Source organism: Kogia breviceps, chromosome 3 (assembly GCF_026419965.1).
Source record: "Kogia breviceps isolate mKogBre1 chromosome 3, mKogBre1 haplotype 1, whole genome shotgun sequence".
Taxonomy (NCBI): Eukaryota; Metazoa; Chordata; class Mammalia; order Artiodactyla; family Physeteridae; genus Kogia; species Kogia breviceps.
The window spans coordinates 62009179-62033873 of record NC_081312.1 but is presented as its reverse complement, the minus strand read 5'-3'; the positions used below and the strand labels follow the sequence as shown (position 1 = coordinate 62033873).

The following is a 24695-nucleotide window of genomic DNA, read 5'->3' as shown; positions in this document are numbered from 1 at the left end:
CTCAAATGTTGGCAATCATTTCTAGATATGTTCTCATTAAAATCCAGAAAAGGTAATTTCATAACTCTCCACTTCAGTAATCACATTTGGTAGGTCAGCAGTGTCTAGTTATTAGAAGCTAAGTAAACACTATTACTAATTTACTTTTAGTTTACTCATAATTCAGTAATTATCATTTACATATTATTGCAAAACCTGGAGGAAAATTTCTACTAAGGAAATATTTAGGAATTTATGTACCTAATTTATTTTCTGTTGACTATTATAGAAAATAACCAGTTTTACAGATATTCGGAAAAGATATATTGAAAGTTATAGGAAATTGGAAGGGAAGAGTTTCATTGAGTGTTAAGTCAGTTTGAAATAAATGAAAACTTATCATTCCAGTCTATACTGCAGGAACCTTTTCCTTATTAGGGAAAAATTGCTTTTGGTCCCTTGAAAAGCAATAGAGACTTCTTGTGATGTCAGAGTAATTATTACCAATCTGGTGTTCCCTCAAAAAACAATTATAAAATTGGAAAAAAAATGTGTGAACAACAGGCTGTTTGGGAATGCACAGAGGTGAGCTCAGTGATTTCCCTGGTATTGTGCCTGGGAGTTACTCTTGCTGACTCAGGAAGGTAGAACTCAGGCAGAGCAGTGCTCTTGCTACATTAAAAAAGAAGAAATTTAAGTCCAGGTATTTGAAATAGCTGAAACTTGCAGGAGATGATATTAGATCAGAGGAATCTATGCCCATATGTTTGGAGGGGGGCTAGGGTGGAAACACCAGGTATCTGTGTGTTTATTCACCTTCAGTCCTTGTCCAAGACTTTTGCAGTGCATGCACAGGGCTTGCACACAAGTGGTTTAAAAGCACTGCCAGAGTGCTGTGAGTTAAAAGAGGTAAGTCCATTGCTGAGAACCTTGGTCATTCAATTGATTCTTCCTCAGGTTAAGGACCAAGCCTGAATGCAATGCTGTTTAATAGAACATTCTACAATAATGGAAATGTCTCTTCATTGTTCAGTTTGGTAGCCATAGACTACATTTGGTTCTTGAGCACTTTAAATGTGGCTAGTGCAAAAGAATAATTATTTTAAATTTTGTTTAGTTTTAATTAATGTATACTTAAATCTTAATAGCCACACGTGCCTTCTGGCTACCATATCAGACAGAGCAGCTCTAGGTTAAGAGTCAGGCCCTAGGATTAAGTTCAAAACTGGAATAGACCTGCTCAAATAAATTATAAAAATAAATTTGATAGGTGCAAAAGAATCCAACAATAACTTAAATCTTTGCTAGAGGAAAAATCAGCATTCTTCAAATAAAGACAACATAATCTAGGTACCTTACAATGAAACACCTGCAATGACCAGTGTATAATTAAAAATACTAGAAGCAAGTAAATGTGACCCACAGTCCAGAGAAAATATAGTCAACAGAAACAAGTCTTGTAATAGCTCAATATATTAGAAATTGCAGAAACATACTTTGAAGAAGTTATTCTAAGTTCCTTGAAAGATTTAAAGGAAAGATGATCCCAGTGAGTGAACTGATGGGTAATATCAGCAAGGAAATGAGACTCTAGAAAGAGCTTAATTGTAAAGCTAAAATTGTAACACCTGATATGAAAACTTCAGTGGACAAGCTTAATAACAGTTTAGAGACCATACAATGAATGATTAGTGAACTTGAAGACAGATCTCTAGAATTTATCCAACCTGAAGAAAGGAGGAAAAAATGAAAATAAAAGAATACAAATACAACCTCAGTGATCTATGGAACAATATCAAGCAGTCTAACAATGTTTAACCTCCATATATTTAGGGATATTCTAGATATCTTATTCTTGTTAATTTCTCATTTACTTCCCTTGTGAGCAGAAATATACTCTGTGATTTCAATCTTTTCAAATTTATTGTGGTATATTTTAAGGTCCAGCATATAGTCTTTTTTTTTTTTTACTGTTCCTTTGAGAAGAATGTGTATTCTGCATTTGTTGATCGTTTTATAAATTTCACTTAGGTCAAAGTGATTGAAAAATCAAGCCTTCTACAGATGTTAATGATTTTGTCTAGATTGTCTAGCAGTTACAGAGAGAACCAATTATGATTGCTGAATAGTGTAAAAGAATGAAATTAGAGCATTCATGCTATCTGATTTCAAGACTTGCTCTAAAACTACAGTAGTCAAGACTGTGCTTTCTGCATACACAAATCAGTGGAACAGTGTAGAGAGCCCAGAAACAGATCTCGTATATAGTCCCTTAATTTTTTTTACATTTTAATAGCTTTATTGAGATTTACATACTGTTCACACATTTAAAGTTACAATTCAGCATTTTTACTGTATTCACAGAGTTGTACATTTTCACAATTTTAGGATATTTTTATCAGCCCAAAAGAAACTCTGTACCCATTATTAGTCATTTCCGTTCATTCCACCCAAACAGCCCTCCACCAGTCCTAGGCAACCAGTAATCTAGGGTCTGTCTCCATAGATTTACCTATTCTAGACATCTTATGTAATGGAATCATACAATATGTGGTATTTTGTGACTAGCTTCTTTCACTTTGTATAATGCCCTTAAAGTTCATTCATGTGGTAGCATGTATTAGTCCTTTTATTGCTAAATTAATCCTTTTTAAATTGCCACGTAATAATATGGATATACCACATTTTGTTATTCATTTGTCAGTTGATGGACATTTATTTCTGCTTTGTGTTTATTACAAGTAATTCTACTCTGAACATACATTTAAAGTTTTTGTGTGGATGTATATTTTCATTTCTCTTGGGTGTGTATCTGAAAGTGGAATTTCTGGGTCATATGGCAACTCTATATTTAACATTTTGATGATTGTATTTGTCTTTTTGTGACTGGCTTATTTCACTTACTTAGCATGGTGTCCTCAGTATGGTAGAATGTATCAGAATTCCTTTATTTTGAAGGCTGAATAATATTCTGTTTTATGTATATACCATGTTATATTTATCTGTTCATCCATCAGTGGACACTTGGGTTGCCTCTACCTTTTGGCTATTGTGAATAATGCTGCTGTGAACATGGTGTACAAATATATCTTCAGGCCCTGCTTTCAGTTCTTTTGAGTGTACACCCAGAAGTGGAATTGCTAGATCATACGGTAATTCTATTTTTACTTTTTTAAAGAAACTGTCATACTGTTATCCATAGTGGCTGCATCATTTTACATTCCTGTCAACAGTGCACAAGGCATCCAGTTTCCATATACTTACTGATACTTGTTGTTTTCTGGGTTTTTTTGGTTTTATAATAGCCATCCTAATAGGTGTATGGTAGTATATTATGTGGTTTTGATTTGTATTTCCATAATGATTAGTAAGGGTGAACATCTTTTCATATGTTTATTGGCCATTTTTATATCTTCTTTGGAGAAATGTCTATTCAAGTTCTTTGCCCACTTTTTAATCAGGTTTGCTGTTTTTGTTTTTGAGTTATAGGAGTTATTTATGTATTCTAGATAGTAACCTTTATCAGGTATGTGATTTACAGATATTTTCACCTGTTCCATGGGAGGCATTTTCAGTCTGTTCATTGATGCACAAAAGTTCTTAATTTTGATGTCCAATTTATCTGTTTTGTCTTTTGTTGCCTGTGCTTTTGGTGTCATATCCAGGAAGTCATTGACAAACCCAGTATCTTGAACTTTTTCCCTTATGTTTTCTTCTAGGAGTTGTATAGCTTTACCTCTTACATTTATTTAGGTCTTTGATCCATTTTAAGTTAATTTTGTATATGGTGTAGAGGTCCAGCTTCATTATTCTGCATGTGTATATCCAGTTTTCTCAGCACCAATTCTTGAAAAGACTGTCTTTTCCTCCATTGGGTGGTCTTGGTAACCTTGGGAAAAAATTTGTCACCATGTATACAAGGGTTTATTTCAAGGCTTTCTATTCTAATCCATTGGCCTACATATCTGTCTTTATGCCAATGCCACACTCTTTTGATTATTGTGGCTTTCTAATAAGTTTTGAAATCAGGAAGTGTGAAGCCTCCATGTTATTGTTATGTTTTCTTGGTGGAGTAACCATTTTATCATATGTTGTCCTTATTTGTCTTTTGTTCCAGGTTTTGACAAAGTCTGTTTTGCTCGATGTTAATATAGCCACCCCTGCTCTCTGTTGGCTACTATTTGCATGGAATATCTTTTTCAACCCATGCATGTCTTTAGATCTAAAGTTAGTCTCTTGTAGACAGCATATAGTTGGATTCTGGCTTTTTAATCATTCTGCCAATCTTTGTCTTTTGATTGAGGAATTTAGTCTAGTTACATTTCAAGTAATAACTGATAGAAAATGACTTACTATTGCCATTTTATTCATTGTTTTTGGTACATCTTATAGCTTCTTTGTCTCTCATTTCAGCCCTTACTGCCTTCCTTTGTTTTCAGTTGATTTTTTATAGTGATGTGCTTTGATTCCCTTCTGATTTCCTTTTGTATATATTCTGTAAACATTTTTTTTTTGTGGTTACCATGGGGAAACATAAAATATCCTAAAAGTTATAACAATCTGTTTTAAACTGATAACTTTAATCACATAAAAAACTATACTCCTTTAAAGCTCTATTCCCCCATTTTATGTTATTGTTGTCACAGATTACATCTTTATATATGATGTACTCATTAACATAGATTTCTAAGTATCCTATGCTTTTGTTTTTAAATCCTATAAAAGAATAAAAAGTGGGGTGACAAACCAAAATTACAGTAATAAAGATTTTTTATATTTGTGTACTTACCTTTACTGGATAACTTTTGTATTTTCATATGGCTTTTAGCTATTCTGTACTGTCCTTTCATTTGAACTCAAAGGACTCTCTTTAGCATTTTTTGTTAGAGCAGGTTGAATGTTAATGAACTTTCTCAGGTTTTGTTTATCTGAAAATGTCTTAATTTTGCCCTCAGTTTTGAAGGATATTTTTGCCAGATATGAAATCCTCATTTGATAGGGTTGTTAGTTTGTTTGTTTGTTTCATTCAGCAATTTAAGTATATCATCCCAGTGCCTTCTAGCCTGCAAAGTGTCTCCTGAGAAATCAATTAATAATTTTATTGAGGATTCCTTGTATATGAACAGTTGCATTTCTCTTGCTGCTTTCAAGATTATTTGTCTTTGACTTTCAACAGTTTGATTATAATGTATCTTGGTACAAGTCTCTTTATATTTATCCTACTTGGAGGTAGTTGAGTTTCGTGTACTTTTATATCCTGTGTTTCCTCAAGTTTGGGAAGTTTTCAGCCATTATTTCTTTAAATAAGCTCTCTATCCCCTTTCTCTCTTCACTTTCTTTGAATTTCATAATGTGTATATTAGTCCACTTGATAGAACCATAAGTCCCTTAGGCTCTATTTACTTTTCTTTATTATTTTTTTCTTGTTTCCTCAGACACTATAATTTCAAGTTATCTTTGTTCAGGTTTACTGATTATTTTTGCTTGTTTGAGTCTGCTGTTGAACCACCCTAGTGAATTTTTCAATTCAGGTATTGTGTTTTCCAGCCCCAAATATCTGTTAGGTTCTTTTTAAAAATAATTCTTTTATTCTGTTTATATTCTCATTTTGTTCATGTGTTGTTTTCCTGATACTGTTTAGTTTTCTGTTCATGTTCTCCTTTAGCTCATTGATCATACTTAAGACAGTGGTTTAAACTCTTTGTCCAGTAAGTTTGAGACCTGTGTTTCTTTAGGATTGGTTTCTGTGGATTTATTTTGTTCTTTCAGATAGGCTGTGATTCCCTGTTTCTTTGTATGCCTTCTGATTTTTTGTTGAAAATTGGGCATTGGAAATAATACCCACATCTCTCATTCTCTGTAGACTGGCTCTGTGCAGAAGACTTTCACTAATCAGCCTGCTCTGATGACTGAAGGTCCTCTTGAGCCTTTTCTGGAGATGTATCTTCCCTGGGCCCATGTATGCACTTTTATTCCAATTCTTCTGTATACTTGTCTGCTTTTAAATGTCTTATTTCTCATAGAGTCTCACACTTGCTTCTTCACAAAGCCTTTGGTATGTATTGTAGTCCTCTGCTTATAAGCTAATAATCTCTTGACTCCAGACAGTACGGCTCTACAGTTCCCCCATAGCTCTCAATCACTGCAGCATTCACTACAGCTTTTGGCAACCTCCAACCTAATATCCAAACCATGCCATCATTCCCATAAGTACTTCAGTTCAGGAAAGACAGAAACAAGTGCCTGAGGCAGCCCCTAGACAGACCAGTATGTTGGAAACAAGTGCCTCTCTTTTGTTTCATCCAAAGGAGGAACTGAAAATTGGGCAGCCTCCTCCCAACTGACATCACTATGATGTGCCATGGAGACAGTCCAGGAGGAGCAAGTAAAAATGCTGCAAATTTTCCTACCAATTTGAAGAGTGTCAAATTGGTTGGGGGTTTATTTGGTTGCTGCTGATCCTTAATTGTTTTCTAGAATTCCCACAAAGCTTTAGTCCATATGCTGTTTACTTTTTTTTCCATTGGGGAGCTAGGGCCTGGAGCTTGTTTGCCCGCCATCTTGCAGGTGTCATTCTCCTCATTGTGGTTTTGATTTACATTTCCCTAATGGCTAATGATGTTGACTACCTTTTGTGCTTATTGGCCATTTGTTTATGTACTTTAGAGAAATGTGTATTCTGGTCCTTTGCCCATTGTTTGGTTATGTTGTTATTCTTCTTTTTATTATTGAGTAGTAAGAGTTCTTTATATGTTGTAGATACAAGGGTTTTTTTCTTTAAATCAGATGTATCATTTATGAAATATTTTTCCCTTTCTGTGGGTAATCTTTTCACTTCTTAATGATGTCATATGCAACAGAAAAGTTTTTCAATGTGATGAAGTCCCTTTTATCTTTTTTCTTTTGTCACTTGAAGGCTTAGAAAGTTATGCCGAAGCCAATGTCACTAAGATTTACTCCTGTTTTTTCCTAAGATTTTTATAGTTTTATCTCTTACATTTAGATCTGTTATCAAATTTAAGTTAATTTTTCTGTATGTCCTAAGAAAGTTGTCTAACGTCATTGTTTTGCTTGTAATACTCTTGATTTTTGACCAAGGCATCAGGTCACTCTAGTGGAGAAAGGTATGTATTTACAAGAAATAGTGGTGGAACAGCTGGGTGTCAGTATAGAATTAAAAGGAAACTTAACTCTTCCCTCACACCATACTAAAAAATAAAGTCAAGGTGGATTATAGACCTAAACAAGAAAGCTTAAACCTTAAAGATGTTGTAAGAAACCATGGGTAAATATCTTTATTACCTTGAGGTAGGCAAGGATTTCAGAAAGGACAGAAATAGCTCCAACCATAACAAAAAAATTGATAAATTTGACTTTAACAAAAATTAAAACTAATGCTTGTCAAAAGCCAACTTTAAGAACATGAAAAGGTAAGCCATAACCTAGGAGAAAATATTTGCAATTCATGTATCTGACACAGAACTTGCATTAAGTATATTTAAATAATTCCCACAAATTGATAATAAAAAGGAACACCCCGAGAAAAAAATTGGCCAAAGACTGGAAGAAAAACTTCACAAATATTCGATGAACACATGAAAAGATTACTATAACTTGTGAATAGGGAAACACAATTTTTTTTTTTAATTTTTGGCTGTGTTGGGTCTTTGTTTCTGTGTGAGGGGTTTCTCTAGTTGCAGCGAGAGGGGGCCACTCTTCATCACGGTGTGCGGGCCTCTCACTATCGTGGCCTCTCTTGTTGCAGAGCACAGGCTCCAGACTCGCAGGCTCAGTAGTTGTGGCTCATGGGGCCAGTTGCTCCGCGGCATGTGTTATCTTCCCAGACCAGGGCTCGAACCCGTATCCCCTGCATTAGCAGGCAGATTCTCAACCACTGCACCACCAGAGAAGCCCCAGGGAAACACAAATTTAAATGTGATACCATATCACATGCACTGTGGCATCTGAAATTAAAAAGACCAACATCAGCAAATGTTGGTGAGGATGTGCAGCAACTGAAACTCTAATCCATTGCTAATGGGAATGTAAAATGGTACAACTGGATTTGAAAACTGCTTAACAGTTTCTTACACACTTGAGCAGTATCTGCTTCATGACCTAGCAATTCCATTTATAGGTATTTACCCAAGGAAAATGAAAACATATGCATGCTGTAGGAATTTTAGAGCAATGTTTATAGGAGCTCATTCATAATATTCAAATACCAAAAAACTCAACTGTCATTTCTTTAGTGGGAATATGGACAAATTATGGTATATTCATACAGTGGAATATTATTTTGCCTGAAAAGAATGAACCACTCATGCACAGAAAAACATAGATGAATCTCAAATACATATGTTGATTGAAAGAAGTCAAAGGATTACAACTTAAAGATTTCATTGTTTTTTTTTGAAGTTAAAAAACAAGTGAAATAATTCACGAAATTACAAATCAGAACAATGGTAGCCTATGGCTATGGGGGCATATTGGAAGCACCAAGTCCTTTCTTGTGTGATGGAAATATTATATATCATCATCAAAACATCTTGCATATTTCTGTATTTAAAAATTAGTTATTTTTGTTTAAGTATAATGTTTTCAGATTTCTATATTCTTACGCTGTATTTATGCTTATTAATACAGTATATGATAGCCTAAATATTATCTAGTGGCACATGCCTATAATTTTACAAGGAAATTAATATGAAAAATAAGATTTCTTTAAACAAAATTCACATCATTTATTTATTAAGCTGCATTATATAACTTCAGCGAACTATGTGCTGGATTTGTTCCTGGGATTGTAGGTGGATGTGACCAAGAATGCTAAGCAGGTGGTTGCAGATGAGAACATAAAGGAAGAGCAGTGAGTCCATAGAAGCAAGGAGGGAATGGTATTCCTCAGGAGGGCTTCCCAGTGGAAAGATGGGGTCTGGTGCTGTGTGGATAAATCATATATATATATAAACTTGTGCAAAGGCTTGAAAGTTGAAAGGCATGTTCATATTTGGGGGACTGTGGATAATTTATCGTGTCTGAACTAGAGCAAGTGTGTAATTAAGGAGGAATGACAAAATATGAAATGAGTCTGGCTCATGAAACGCCACTGTCATTCTCCAAAACTTAATTTTAATTCTGTAAGCAGTGGGAGAACCAATAAAGGATATCAAGTTAGGGTAGGTAGGAGTTAGTGTGATCAGAGTTGTATTTTAGAAATACCTTTCTGGAGTATTTATTAGCTCTGAGATGCAACCTGAAAACACGTGCACATACAAATACACATTCTTTTTTATAGTTCCCGTGATGATATTGTTTTGCAGCCAGCTTTGAGAACTACCAAAATAGAGGACAGTTTGGAAGGGCTTCAGACTGAAGCCATGACACTTGCCAGTTAATGAGAAACTTAGAGGCTGAATGAAAGGTATGACATAGGGGATAGAGAATAAAGCATGTTGAAGGAATAGGACTTACTCCAACTTTAAGATAAAGATAGGAGGAAGCTTAAAATGATTTTCAAGTTTAGCAAGGATGATTGGGTAAATGCGATCTATAAGCAGGGAATACAGTAATGTAATAAATACACATTTAATATCACCTTTGTTTTAGGTACCTTGCTATGGGCTCTGCCTTCTTGGAGTTTGCAGATTATATGAAGGAAAAATAGATTTTTTGGACATTTTCATGTGAAAACCTGATGATATCAGGTCTATTTGTATATGCATACATAAATATACATATAAATGTATGTATGTATAATTATGTATAAATATATGTATGTTTTTGTGTATGCATATATAAGTATATTTGTTAACATACTAATATAGGTGTAAAAATGTGTGTGTGTATATATATGTATACATATGTATGGAGCTTTTATAAAGGCCTTCAATTCAAAGAAAATACTTTTAACATTAATAAAATAGCAATTTTTTTGTTTTATAGTCCTAAAAAGAACATTATGATTTCAGATACTATGTTAGCCATAGAATGTGCAATTAAAAGGTGAGAAATAATTGCCAAGGTGGTTTTTATTAATTTAGCTTAGACTTGATTAGATCTGAATGAACTGACTTAAATGTAGTAATCCTGTATACTTGGCTAGTTCATATTCCACTCTCATCTATGTTGTGTACTTCCTTATATCAGATTTATGTACTACTTTAAAAATTAACTGTATCTCTAAATGCTCAAAGTTCAAATTTTAAAATATCATCAACTTTTCCTGTAATTCTAGCTATTTCCATTGCTTTTACTATTTTCCTATGTGTGTTCATTATTAATGTTGATAAACAATTATTCTGTCTGAATTTGAATCCTGCTTATTAGTTGTATGACTTTCAAGAAGGTATGTATTACTCTCTGCTTCTGCTTCCTTCTCTGCCAAACAGGATAATATCTAATTCATAGGGTCCACATGAAGATTGACTGATTTAATACATGTAAAGTTCTTAGAACAGGGCCTGGCACATACTAATTTCTCACTAAGAGTCGATTGACTATCATTAATCATATGTGTTAACCTTTATTTTGAAACAGAGATGTAAACCATGATTTTTTAAATGAATAGCTTTTTTATGAATACTAATGTAATAATCTTAAACAGTATTACAAAAATGGTATTTTAATAGCATAGCATACTAAACAAATACGTATAACTACAGTACCATTATCATACCAAAAATATTAACAGTTCGTTAATATTGTGAAATATCCAATTAGCTTTCAAATTCCAATGATCTCATAAATATCCTAACATTTTCTCTTTGTTTTGAATCTGTATCTAAATAAGAATCACACATAGCAAATGATTGAACTGACTCTTAAGCCTTTTTAAAATTTATAGATTCCCTTCTGTCTCTTTTTTCCCTTGGAATTTATTTTTTTAAACAAAGTATGTTTATTCATTGAATCTCTGTAGTATCATTTAACATGCTCCTCTCTTCTGTCTTTTGTAAGTATGGTGATTTGATCTAGAGGCTTGATCAGATTTAGATTAGTTTTTATTAGCAAGACTATTTTACATGTGGTTTGTGTTGTTTCATCTGGAAACATATGTCGGTTTGTGAAAAAACTATGTTGTTAACAGATCTCAATGCCTAGATCTCTTAGTATATTAATCTGATGCTCAGATTGTCTTGTCTTTAGCTAGTGAGGGAGATTTTCAGTTTAGTTCATGAGTCCTCTCAGTTTCTGTGGTACTTCCTTAGTTTTGATAGTTAATACAAAACTTCTGCCAAGAACATATGTTCTTGGATCACATTGTACATTTCTTGTCCTAGACTTGGAGTCAACAATATATCCATGAAGTTCTTTATTTTTAGTAAGAAATGGTACTTGGAACCCACAGTGTAGGTGCTAGGGGTACTCATTGCTACTGGGTTTCCTACTGTTTCTAGCCTTTTTCAATGGACAAACGAAACACACACACATTTTTTAAAGGTAAAACTTTGTATCTTCATATTTATACTTCCAACTCAAGTTCTGAACTAAAGTGTTTTTAGTTAACTTGTTTTTTATCTGTATGTTTTGTCTTTTATGATGAGAATCCTAGTTCTCAAGGACACTGACAATATACAGATAGCATTTACTTAAATTTGAGTATTAAAATTTTTTAAGTATAAAAAATACAAAAAAATAAAACCTCCTAGGTCTTAATTCACACATTAGAACTTTCAAGAACATTAATGTTTGGCGGAATATGAACACAGAAGATATTGTGTTATTATTAATTGTGTCAGTTTAAAATGAAGCCATCTGAAACTATAGAATAAATGATATATTACTTAATTTAGGGACATTCTTCTTCTATAACATTTGTCTTGTTTCTTTTCATTCATTAAATTATGGAAAATTATTTAACACCTGAAAGTGTGGCACTTTGGGACACTTTGCCACATTGAGTTGTCCCTGGGCCTTATCTTCTGTCCCTCTTGTACTGCATGGCCATGGAAACTTAGCCCAACTATGCAATGTAGATAAATGTCCTCATCACAAAAATAGCTTTATTAAGCTATATTTATCTCTTTGGTTACAGTATTTCATATAAAAATTGGACTGCGAGTACCCTCCCCCTGATCTTTTCAGGAGGAACGAAAGAGAAAATCTGTGAAGATTAAAAATTAAGAGGAAACCAAAAAAAAAAGGAAACCTAAAGAGTTACAAACATATCAGTTAACTAGGAATTTAAGACCAGATATAGATCCCAAGGGGTAAGAACCTGGATTTTATTGACCTTAAAAGGAATGATGATGGGACCACTTGAGGTGGGAACTGAATGGAGACCCTTGCATGTATATCCAGAACCATAGAAAGAACAACTCTTTAAGGGAATCTATGAAAAACAGACAACTTACTGGTTTAGGAAAGGGACAAGGAAATTTGTCTTTGGTCATGACTGAGCAAAGGGGGACAGTTATACTGAGAAATCAAAGGGCTGGACACTAAATATAATAACCATCATGGTGAGGATTCACAAACTAAGACATTAACATAAAAACCTGTCCTAGGGACTTCCCTGGTGGTTAAGAACCCACCTGCCAATGCAGGGGACATGGATTCAAGCCCCAGTCCAGGAATATTCCACAGGCCGCAAAGCAACTAAGCCCATGTGCCACAACTACTGAGCCTGCACTCTAGAGCCCATGAGCCACAACTACGGAGCCTGTGAGCCACAACTACTGAAGTCCACTCACCTAGAGCCCGTGCTCCACAACAAGAGAAGCCACCGCAGTGAGAAGCCTGCGCACTGCAATGAAGAGTAGCCCCCACTCGCTGCAACTAGAGTGTGTGCCCGCGCACAGCAACGAAGACCAAATGCAGCCATAAATAAATAAATAAATAAAAATTATTTTAAAAAGAAAACAAACCTGTCCTAGATTAATTAAAACTTTGGGTCACCCCCACAAGAAGCAAAAGCAAAACCAGTCTGGGCAATTCTTCCACACACAGGTTAATATAAAACTTCTACCAAAACAGAATTCTCCACATAAGAAAACAGTCCACTGTGAGACACTATTAAAAGAGACCATCAACAATTTGAGATAATAGGAAAATATGAAAGAGTATAAAATATGTGTATTTAAACAGAGAAATCATTAAGTAATACATATAAAAAAGCACTGTGAAAAAAAAGATGGACAGAATTGAAAACGAATACAAGGAAATATCTAGAAGTGAAAACTATAGTCATTGAAATTAAAAGGTAAGTAAACAGAGGAAGGGATAGACACAGCTGAAGGTAGAATCAGGAATCTTAGTTCACTAATGATAGATGCTCAGAATTCACACACATACTGAGAGATTTAAAATATGAAACAGAGATTAAAAGATATGAAAGGAGGGACTTTCCTGGTGGCTCAGTGGTTAAGAATCCGCCTGCCAATGCAGGGCACACGGGTTCGAGCCCTGATCTGGGAAGATCCCACATGCCGCGGAGCAGCTAGGCCCGTGAGCCGCAAGTACTGAGCCTGCGCATCTGGAGCCTGTGCTCCGCAACAAGAAATGCCGTGATAGTGAGAGGCCTGCGCACCACGATGAAGAGTGACCCCTGCTTGCCACAACTAGAGAAAGCCCTCGCACAGAGATGAAGACCCAACACAGCAAAAATTAATTAATTAATTAATAAACTCCTACCCCCAATATCTTCAAACAAATAAATAAAAATAAACTCAAAATGGATTAAAGACCTAAGTATAAAAATTAATTAATTAATTAAAATAAATTAAAATAAAATAAAATACATCCAAAGTCCTACTGCTGCTCACTACCTCCACTGCCCCCTACCATCCTAGTCTGAGCCATCTCATCTCTCTCCTGGACTACTCAGTAACCTCTCGGCTAGATTTCCTGCTTCTACCCTGGTCTTCCTGTAGTCTATTCCTAACATAGCAGGAAGAGTGAATCTATATTAATATGAGGCAAATCATGGCGCTTCTTTATTCCAAACCCTCCAGCAACTTTCCCACTCAGAGTAAAAGCCTTGGTCTGTAAGATCTCAAGGCTCTTCTCACCTCATCTCCCAGTATTCTTCCCTTGCTTACTTCATTCCTGCTATTCTTCCCCCTGTTAATACTCAAGCATACCAGACAAGCTTCCACTTCAGAGCCTTTCACTTATTGTTCCTTTTGCTTGAACCACTGCTTCCAAAAAGCTGAAGACTTACTGCTTTGTCTTCTTAGTGTCTTTATTCAAATATTGTTTTCTCAACTTAAAATTTCTCGTATTTAAAGTTACAGAAGATTTCCGTACCTACTCTTTTGGTACTCCATATGTTTCTAATCTGTTTTTCTCCATAATATTTTCACCTTCTATCATATTATGTATTTCATTTATTTATTTTATTGTATCTTTTCCCATCTAGAATATGAGTTCAATGGGGACAGAGATTTTTATCTATTTTGTTAAATGCTGTATCCACCACCACTTACATAATTATGCCTAGCACAGAGTAAGTGCTTAACAAATATTGGTTGAATGAAAATGCACTTCAAAATAGGGGTTCCTTGAGGGAGAAAATGATGGCAATGAGATTGGGTGAAGGAAATTTTGTGATAAAGTTTTAATATTTTATATTTTAAAAATCTGAAAGAATTATAGCAAATTTATTTTCATTTAGTAAATGCTAGTGATCAGTACAACAGTTTCTGTTGTATTATTCCTTGTCTTTCCTTTATATTTAAATGTCAATTAAATTTTAAATATAAAGATGTATAGAGACTAAATTGGTGACAATGTCAAGAAAATTTGAGATGTAAATTAAGGGTAGGATCTTTATCTACTTTACAAATATTATGTAAAATCATAAAGTGACAATAATTAATAGAGTATAGCACTTGGTAATGAAAAAACAGTTCTATCTCTTTGCTTCAGAATAAATTTCAGGGACTTCCCTGGTTGTCCAACAGTTAAGACTCCACGTTCCCAATGCAAGGTGCCTGGGTTTGATCCCTGGTCAGGGAACTAGATCCCACATGCATGATGCAACTAAGAGCCTGCATGCTGCAACTAAAGATCCCATGTGCTGCAACTAAGACACAGCATAGCCAAATAAATAAATATTTAAGATAAATTTCAAAGTTTAAAGGGTTTGGTTAAAAAAAACTAGGAAAAATTATACAGAATATGCAATTTCGGGAATATGTATAAGTCACAAACATGTGACTTATACATGTGACAAGAGCATTTGTGTATGGTTTTATTCAGTTCAAAGTTATTCTTGGCTTGCCACAGCTTGATTCCCAGGTCAGTGTTAAATTTAAACTTTATGAAGAAATGAAAATAAATTCAACATTTATTTCTTGAGCAAGAGTGAGTGAATTTTTCTGTGTGTATCATGTAGAAAGAAAGAAGTTTCTATCTTTGGATCATTTCTGATTTACTTGGAAACACAAAAAAATAGGTGGTCAGACAACTCGTGACCATGCTTTCTCACTTGACCCCTGATATTTCTATCTTCAGTCTTTCTCTCCTATATTCTTCCTCTTTCTCCTCTTTCAGCTTATAAAATTATGTATCCAAAATAAGCCCAACTGAGATGTCATCTGCTCCATGGAACATTTTTTTACTCCCACAGCCAAAATTATCTACCCCACCTTTGTAACCTTATAGGTCATATTTAGTCATTCTAAATACTTAGTATGTAATCGTTTGTATTAAAATTAATTGAAAGTGTAGATGATTCTAATCGAGAATATGTCTAGTAGATTGTAATGCTTCTATGTCTTACTCATTTTCATGCCTCATGATTTGTTTCTTCACTAAACACATTTGTATTTTGATTGCATTTGTGACCAGGTATTTTAATTGTTACAAACTAAAAAGAGACAAATACAAATATGTAAATCATGTGTCGCCTCCAAATAAAGTCCAAATGATGTCATCTCACAAAGGTTTTAGCCGCATAATTTTTTAAAATGTCATTGGTATGTAAACATCACTACGTATATAATTTAAGTGAATATCAGGAGTTTGATAAGACTTTTTCTTTTAAAAGAATTTGTATATTACTCAAGGTTGGGAAATACTGATGCAGATTGCAGAGTAATATTGAGGTCAGAGGCAGAAATCATCATTAGAATACTAAAAAAATGCCAGTTTGGGTTATGACTGAATCTTGATTTTGTATCATAATAATGATTTTTAATTCATTATGACAGTTAACCATTAGTCGGGTAATGTAGAAGTAACTTTGTCTAGATCTTGAATCAGTATGTGTACTTACTTATCGGTTGTTAAATATCCTAATTTAAAAATAGATAAATTAAGGAGTGATTTTTTAAAATATTTTACTGAATGATAGATTTAGTACTTTATTCCTTTGCCAATAACCCTTGTATCTTCATATGGTCCTGATATGCAGCATATCAGTTTATATTCTGTACAATTATTGTGTAAAATGTTTGATATATTTATATTAAGATTTTGTTTTCAAATGGCATGACATTTCAATGATTTTTTTGAACATAGATGCTTCTATTAGCCCATTTATGCTTTTGTTTATAATTTCTTTTTTACTTACATTTTTATATATTACCAGTAGGTCAAAATGTCATTTCACGTCTTTGTTATCCCTTGTTTTACTTAAAAGTAAGGTTTAGTTAAAATAGGAATTAAAAACATTTGTTTCCTTAGTTGTTTCCTAGTCATGTAGCACTCTGGCTGTTATTTTTTTCTCTACTCAACTGTTTCTTTAGATATTTCTAAAAATCTGGAAAGTCTCATATATATTTTTATTTTAAAAAATTAATAAGAAGTCATCACAAATATCATATTGTACTTTATTTAGAACCTATTGTGATTTTTAGAAGTATACTTTTATTCAGCCAGCAGATACATAGTGAAAGCCATTTGGCTAATGAAGAAAATAATTTTGAATATAGTTTGATCTTAATTTTATAAGAAATAAGTATTTTTCTAATTTATATGGTAGTATTTAGATTAATAAAAGTCAATCTGAAAATTGCAATTGAATTTGCCAGAGTATTATAAAAAATATAATTTTGTTCATATTCAACATTACTTTTAACTTAGCATTCTTTATTGCAAAGGATACTCTGTCTTTTAGAGAATACAGTGGTATTATTTACATTAATTCATGTGGGTTAGTGAAAAAAATGCTATAACTCCTTTACTTAATGGGATTCTTCCCCTGTGGCAGTGCAAACGGCTAGAGCAGGAGCTTCATCATCTGAAAGAGCAGAACCAGACTTCAGCAAACAACATGAGACATCTGACTGCTGAAAACAATCAAGAACGTGCTCTGAAGGTAAATCTCCATTCCTTCTTGCAGGCAAATTAAGGTTGTAAGCCCTGGTGCCAGCTTTCTGTGCTGCATATATCAGTTGTGTACATTTCAGCAGAAGTGAGCTGTGGTGTTTGCCAACAACCCGTTCTTTAAACACAGATACAGCACCCTTCTGTTATGGTATTATTTTATCTCATGTATGTGTACATGAAAACAACATATTTTCTGAATTTCAAGTGGTGGTATAATAATAACTTTAGGTTTATGTTCATTCTGTTTCTGATTTCAAAATATGTTGTTACCTTTTGTAGTTAATAAAAAGTGGCCACCCTGAAAGAAAAAAAATTAAATAATGGGCTTTTTCTTTGCATCAATATTTATTGCAATAATTTTCTAAATGACTTGTAATATTAGTAATGCACAGAACTGACACTCCTTGAAAGGTATGTGAATAGGTTTGGGAATTGAAAGAGTACTTAAAATGTTACTTAAATCAAAAAAAGAGGAAGAAAATATATTCTACTAGAACTTGTAACAAGTAAAGAATACATATCATGACAAAAGTTCTGTTTCATTTTAATATAGATCCTGTAATCATGAAAAAGGACATTATTTCAATTCTACTAATTATCTTTTCTTCTTAAGATACTTTTCATTCTCTGTTTTTGACTTTGCCCCAGTTTCTAGCATAGTGCCTGTGACATAGTAGGGGTCCTGCCCTCAAAGTGCTTACATTCTCATTAATGGGTTAAAAATAAAACATAACATATCCACAGGAAACATAAAAGATTCATCATTGTTGTTATTGTACAGTTAAAAAAAAGATGTGCTATCAAGAGGATTGTATTGTACTTTGTTGTCTTAAATTCATTTTTTGCTGCAGATTGTGAAAAAATACGTCATTAGCAGGGTAACTCATTAAGCCAGAATCATCTACCAATGTTGAGAAAAATGGTGACATTTTGATGTGGAAATAATTTTAACCTGTTTATAAAGTATGGGATACGGTTGAAGTCAAGTTTTTCTACAAAATGTATTTTAGCTTCATTTTGAAATTCTCAGTGGTGGGTGTGTAATAACTTTGCTATTATTCTTTAATGCACTTTCTCTTTATTTCTCTTGAATTTATATATAGACCAGAACAATAAATGGGAAAGAAAAGAATTGCTGTGATTATTTTTCAGTTACTCTGAGGAATTTACTATTGTATGAGTAAAATTAAGTATATAATTATTTAGTTGTATATTTGCAAATCAAAGGTAATGTAATGTTTTATTTATTTTTTATTTATTTATTTATTTATTTATTTTTGTGTATGTGGTATGCAGGCCTCTCAGTGTTGTGGCCTCTCCCGTTGCGGAGCACAGGCTCCGGACGCACCGGCCCAGCGGCCATGGCTCACGGGCCCAGCCGCCCCGCGGCATGTGGGATCCTCCCGGACCGGGGCACGAACCCGTGTCCCCTGCACTGGCAGGCGGGCTCCCAACCACTGCACCACCAGGGAAGCCCCGTAATGTTTTAAAGACAGCTTCCATTATGAGTGCTAATTTATTACCAGCATTAGGGGACAGATATTATGTGCTCTATATGTTATGGCTATTACTATTTAAAATAGAATCTAAAATAAAAATTCTAGGTTAGGTTATGTAATAATTGCATAGTCTTTATTCTGGCATTTTTGGTTGTGTATTTATGTTAAATTGAATTAAATGGCAGCTGCTATTTATGAAGAGAAAAAGATGCATATTTCTAAGAGATTATTAAAATTAGAAGGCAAACTGTAGACCAAAAGAAACCTGGAAGTTCAAAACAAAATAAAAATAAACCTCTGTAAAATAGAAATCTCTATAAACTGTAGACTATATAATTTAATATATAAACAAAGCTACATTTTTATTCCTGACAAATATACTACGTTAAAATATTTCTAGTTGCTCATCTTTTTGTGCAAAAGTCTCAGATTTTTCTGTTCTTTTAATCCTTCATAATTTCATTGATCAACTAAACCAACTTAAATTTTTTGTAGAATAAGAATGGGAAGAATTCATTTTTAAAAACTCTCTTATCAATTCAGTCTTTTTAAAACCCCTGTGTTGGATCATTTTTTAGTTATTTTGTGCCATAATTCCTCACAGAGAAACCTTAAGTTTATTATAAAAATTAGGTCATTTATAATATATCTGCTTTATTCTGAATCATTTTCTAAAAATTATTCTTACCTTTCAGGGACTTTATTTATTTAGTTTTTTTATTATTGCACTTCTTGTCTTTAAGTTGCCATATAAGATATGGATAATAATAAGTTTACTACCAAGCTATTTGGTGAACAAACTGTCTCCTTTCTGAGCAGTATGCTTATCTCTTACAATGCATTTATAAGTATCATTTTTTAAATTTGTTAACTGATTTAATATTTATTTAGTGTTAGATGAGTTTTAGAAAGAATACTTAGAGTCACTGTCTCTAGGAGCTTTCAGTCTGCCAATAATATTTCTAGTATTTTAACATAAGTAGTACTATTATTAGTATCAGTAATAAAAGTAATATAAATAAATTTGAATAGGATGAGAGCTGAAAATTTTACGTTTTATTTCATTGTATTATGCTATAATTCCTAAAGGAAACAGTCCTAGATATAGGTTTGGAAAAAAATCTAAGCTAATGGTTGTACATTGCATAGAACTTTCCAAAGTGATGACCATTGCAAATACATGATTATCATAAGTGGATATACTTTTTAGTAATCTAGTGCTATTTGAATAATAATGTCTGTTTATTCTAATAACTAAGAAATTCTTTCTAAATTAATTTTTATGAAATAGCATAAAATTAGACTTTTGGTGATCACTTACATGCATTATTTTTGAAGTAGCATGGAATATATACTAGATAAATTTGCTAGCATGACACTTTCCCTACTTTTATAATATTTGCAATTTTCTCTAATAATAAATAGAACACAGTGGTACATATAGGATGATGGGCTGAATTTATACTGATACTAATCTATACCCTGAAAGTTACTTAAATTAAAAGACAGATTATTTTCTCTTTTAAAATAAACTTTATCCACTTATATTACGAAATTTGTTTCTTGGTGAACACAATTTTGAACATTTAATGATTTTAAAGTAAATTTAGATTAGCCATAAATATGCAGGCATTAGATTTAATAAGAAATGAAATATAAAGTGCCCTTCTTTCCTCTTTTATTTTATTTATTTACCTTCCTTATCACACATCTTTAACCTCCTACAGTTGGCCTTCAACACTGTAATTCCATTGAAAGACATTCTTTCTTAAATTATAGGTGACCTCTGGTGGTTAAACCTGTAAAACTTATCATTTCATATCCTTCTCAATAACCCAGTCAGCCTAAGAGGAACACATTTCAATCTTGTTGGCCCCTGCCTTCATGAAATTCTTTCTTGTAGTTCTTTATTTCTATATCCTCATCATTTTTCTTTTCTTTGATCATTGTTCTTTAGCTGGTGCCTCGTTTTCTACCAATTCCTAAGGTATAAATGTTCCCCTGGGTTATGTGATTATTCCCTTAATTTTTCTTTCTGAAAAAAACCCCAAACTTTATTATTTTAGAGCAGTTTTAGCTTCACGGCAAAATCGAGCAAACTACAGAGCTCCCTTATATTCCATGCCCTCATACATCCACATGCCTTTAGCATCCAGTGCAAGAGTTGTACATTTGTTACAATACGTGAACCTACATCAGTGTAACCCAAAGTCCATAGTTTACATTAAGGTTCACTCTTAGTGTTGTACATTCTGTGGGTTTTGAGAAATATAAATGACAAGTATGTACCATTATAGTATCATACAGAAGAGTTTCACTCTAAAAATCCTTTGTGTTCCACCTATTTATCCCTCCTTCCCCCCAACATGTACCAGCCATTGATCTTTTCACTGTGTCCATAGTTTTGTCTTTTCCAGAATATCACGTAGTAGTTCTTTTCAGATTGGTTTCTTTCACTTAGTAATATGCATTTAAAGTTCATCCATATCTTCTGATGGCTTTATACTTCATTCTTTTTAGTATTGAATAATATTCCATTGTCTGAATGTACCACAGTTTATTTATTCACCCCCCAATGAAGGACCTCTTGGTTGCTTCCAAGTTTTGGCAATTATGAATAAAGCTGCTGTAAGCATCCACATGCAGGTTTTTCTGTGGACATAAGTTTTTCAACTCATTGGGGTAAATACCAAGAACGATGATTGATGAATCGTATGGTAAGAGTATGTTTAGTTTGGTGAGGAACCACCAAACTGTCTAACAAAATGGCTATGCCATTGTGCATTCCCACCAGTAATGAATGACAGTTTCTGTTACTCCGTATTCTTGCCAGCATTTGGTGTTTTGTTTATTGTAGGATTGTCTCTTCTAATTTCATCCATTCCTATGACATCATCTATCATTTATATCCTAACAGATGCTTTGTCTGCCCTTCCACTTGGATATCTTAGTGACTCCTTAACCTCAATAAACTTAAAACCAAATCCCTAATTCGACTTCCTAAGCCCTCTCTTCAACCTAGGAGGAAGTCAGGACCTGAACCAAACACTATTGACTGTATAACTTAACATTTATTCTTAGTTATAGTCTCCTTTGTTTGCCTTTACAGCTTTATAGAAGCTGGAAAAGTTAAACACTTTCTGAGCCTTTCTTTTTGCCAATGAGACATAAGAGGAATTCTGCAGCGGGGGTGGGAGAAGAAGGAAGAGTGTCTCTGGATAAGTTTTTGTTTTCCTGACATGACAGATGCAGCAGGCACTGTTTTTCCCTTCTTATTACCTTGAACACTTACTTGCTGCCTGGAACACCAGCAGCAATTTTATAGCTATGAAGCAAACACCAAGAGAAGCCGGCCTTTAACATCATTGAGCCCTTTAGCCAGTGAGCCACTTTGAGAACTTTAAGCAACTATACCCTGACTTATTTTTCTGGTGACATAATGCCCTATATTTTAAATTATTCTTAACAGTTTTCTATTTACTTCCAAATTGATCAGTTAACATCTGTTAATTAATGGCACTACCATACTCCTAGACATGTAGGCTAATATAATTGACATAATCTTCATATCCTTTCAAGCTTTCACCTACTACAAAGTGATAGAGCATCCAGTCCTGTCAATTCTGCAGCAGTGATTTGTCTCCTTTGTATTATCATACCTCTACTGTACTTCAAATTCGTGATCTAGTTGGTAATAGTACCCTCCTAACTGACTTTTTTGTCCTGTTTCTCACCTTTGTAATCAGTTGTCACACTTCCATTAGCTGTCATTCTAAAACACAGGTGACACTTTTCTACCCCAAAACCTTTACTAAGTCTAACGTTTTCAGCAGTGTAAGAAAACAGAGATATTGTGAATAACTTTCCTGATAAGAACAATAAAAAGGAAGGCTATTATTTTAATAATATTTTACAACATTATTGAGAAGATAAGGAATCTGAAAAGACCACTAAAATAAAGTGGAAATAGAAAAAAAAATAAAAACATGGGAAATAAGTGATTGCCTGAAGCCATCTTGCATCTTATATTTGTTGTCTCTTTTCCTGATGGGAATAAATGCTCCATGAGGTCAGGGATTTTTGTTTACTTCATATACCTCTGTATCTACTGATGGTATTAAAAATACTTGACAGTCAATAAGTCACAAATATGACCAATCATAACAGATGCCAAATGTTAACAATTTGTATAGCTATACCTTTGTGTACCAGCTGAAACTAGCTATAGATGTATCTCCTGCAAATACCTATAGCAGCCATTGAATAAATATCTGTTGAGTGAATTAATACCACAGGTACAATTTAGTATCCTGCTTTCCCTGCTTAGAACTTCATAAATATTATCCAGTACATTTATTCTATAAATATCACCTTAATATATTACATAATTGCAATCCACAAATGTACCATGATTTTCTTAAATCTTCCCTTAATGTTAAATATTTAGTTTGCTCACAATTTTGCACTCTTATAAACACTGCTGTGAAAAATATTTTCGTGTAAATATTAATCACATTTAGCAAACAAAAATTTTATTATTTTTCAAATTTTTATTTTTGATAAAGCACATATTTTTGAAAATGAATGATTACATAAGGGTTTTAATAAAAACATTGTAATCAGCATCCTCATCTTACCTCTCCTGCTTTCTGCTCCAGAGAAGAGATCACTTTCAACTCTTAGCAATTTATTCTGTATCTATACTATATTTCTAAATGAAAAGCTTATACTATTTCTTGATATTTCCTTTTTAGTTATTACTAATTGACTTTCTACTATGAAGATGAGGATTCACCTTTCTCATCTTTTTGTTAGATCAGTGTTTAATATTTACATTATTATTATAATATTCATAGATGACTATATAGTGAAGTACCAGCGTATGTTGGTTTATTGTGCTTTGCTTAATTGCACTGTGCAGATATTATACTTTTTTTACAACTTGAAGATTGTAGCAACCCTGTGTTGTCAGATGATGGTAGCATTTTTTAACAATAAAGTATTTTTAAATTAAAATATGTACTTTTTTAGACATAATGCTATTGCACACTTAATAGACTACAGTATAGTATAAACATAACTTTTATATGCACTGGGAAACCAAAAAATTCATGTGACTCGCTTTATTGCGATATTCATTTTATTGCAGTGGTCTGGAACCGAACCCACATTATCTCTGAGGTATGCTTATATTACTCAGCAATAAAAAGGAACAGTTTATTGATACATACAACAACTTGGATGGGTCTCAAGGGCATTATGCTAAATGAGAAAAGCCAATCTCTAACGGTTCTGTTCATATGATTCTACTTATATAACAGTCTCAAAGTAACAAAATCATTGTGATAGAGAACAGATAAGTGGTTTCTAGGAGTTAGGTTGCAGAGCAGGCTATGATTCTTAAAGGGTAACAAGGAGTTTCTTTGTAGTGATAACAGTTATAATTTTATAATATTAAAACGTCATTGAATTATACCAGAAAGTAATGGAGGGAGAATGTAAAAACAGGTGAAATCCATATAAGGTTTATATCCGAGTTAATAGAATTGTTCCAATGTCAATTTCCTCGCTTTGATAATATACTGTGGTACATATATGATATCATTGGGAGAAGTTAGATGACGTCTACACAGAAACTCTTCAAGTTTTTGTGGGTCTTGAATTATTTCAAAATAATACATTTTTTAAAAATTTACATATTCATCATAGCCAGTGAAAACAATGCTAAGATATATAAAGGAAATTTTAATAATATTACCTCTCCCTTCTCATAGTTTCTAGACCTGCCAAATTAATCTTGACTAGGAATTATAACAGATACTCGTAAATATTTTACCTGACTTTTACCTAATTTTAGTGAGAATGGATTCTACATTACACCAATTAGTTTTGACACTTACCATGGGATTTTATATTTTCCTTCATAATTTAGAGTCTCAG

The 24695-nt window shown here is 33.3% G+C and overlaps 1 protein-coding gene across 11 annotated transcripts in view; it reads left to right on the top strand.

The window, feature by feature from the left end:
- The window catches only part of MIPOL1 (mirror-image polydactyly 1), a 326266-nt gene that overhangs the window by 139940 nt on the left and 161631 nt on the right, over positions 1 to 24695 (top strand). For 8 of the 11 annotated variants that reach the window (XM_067028562.1, XM_067028564.1, XM_067028566.1 and 5 more), the window contains one exon: positions 17138 to 17245. The exons of the other annotated variants lie outside the window; for them this stretch is intronic. In XM_067028562.1, coding sequence (XP_066884663.1) covers positions 17138 to 17245 — 108 coding nt within the window. The remainder of the gene's footprint in view (positions 1 to 17137; positions 17246 to 24695) is intronic. 11 annotated transcript variants of the gene reach the window in all.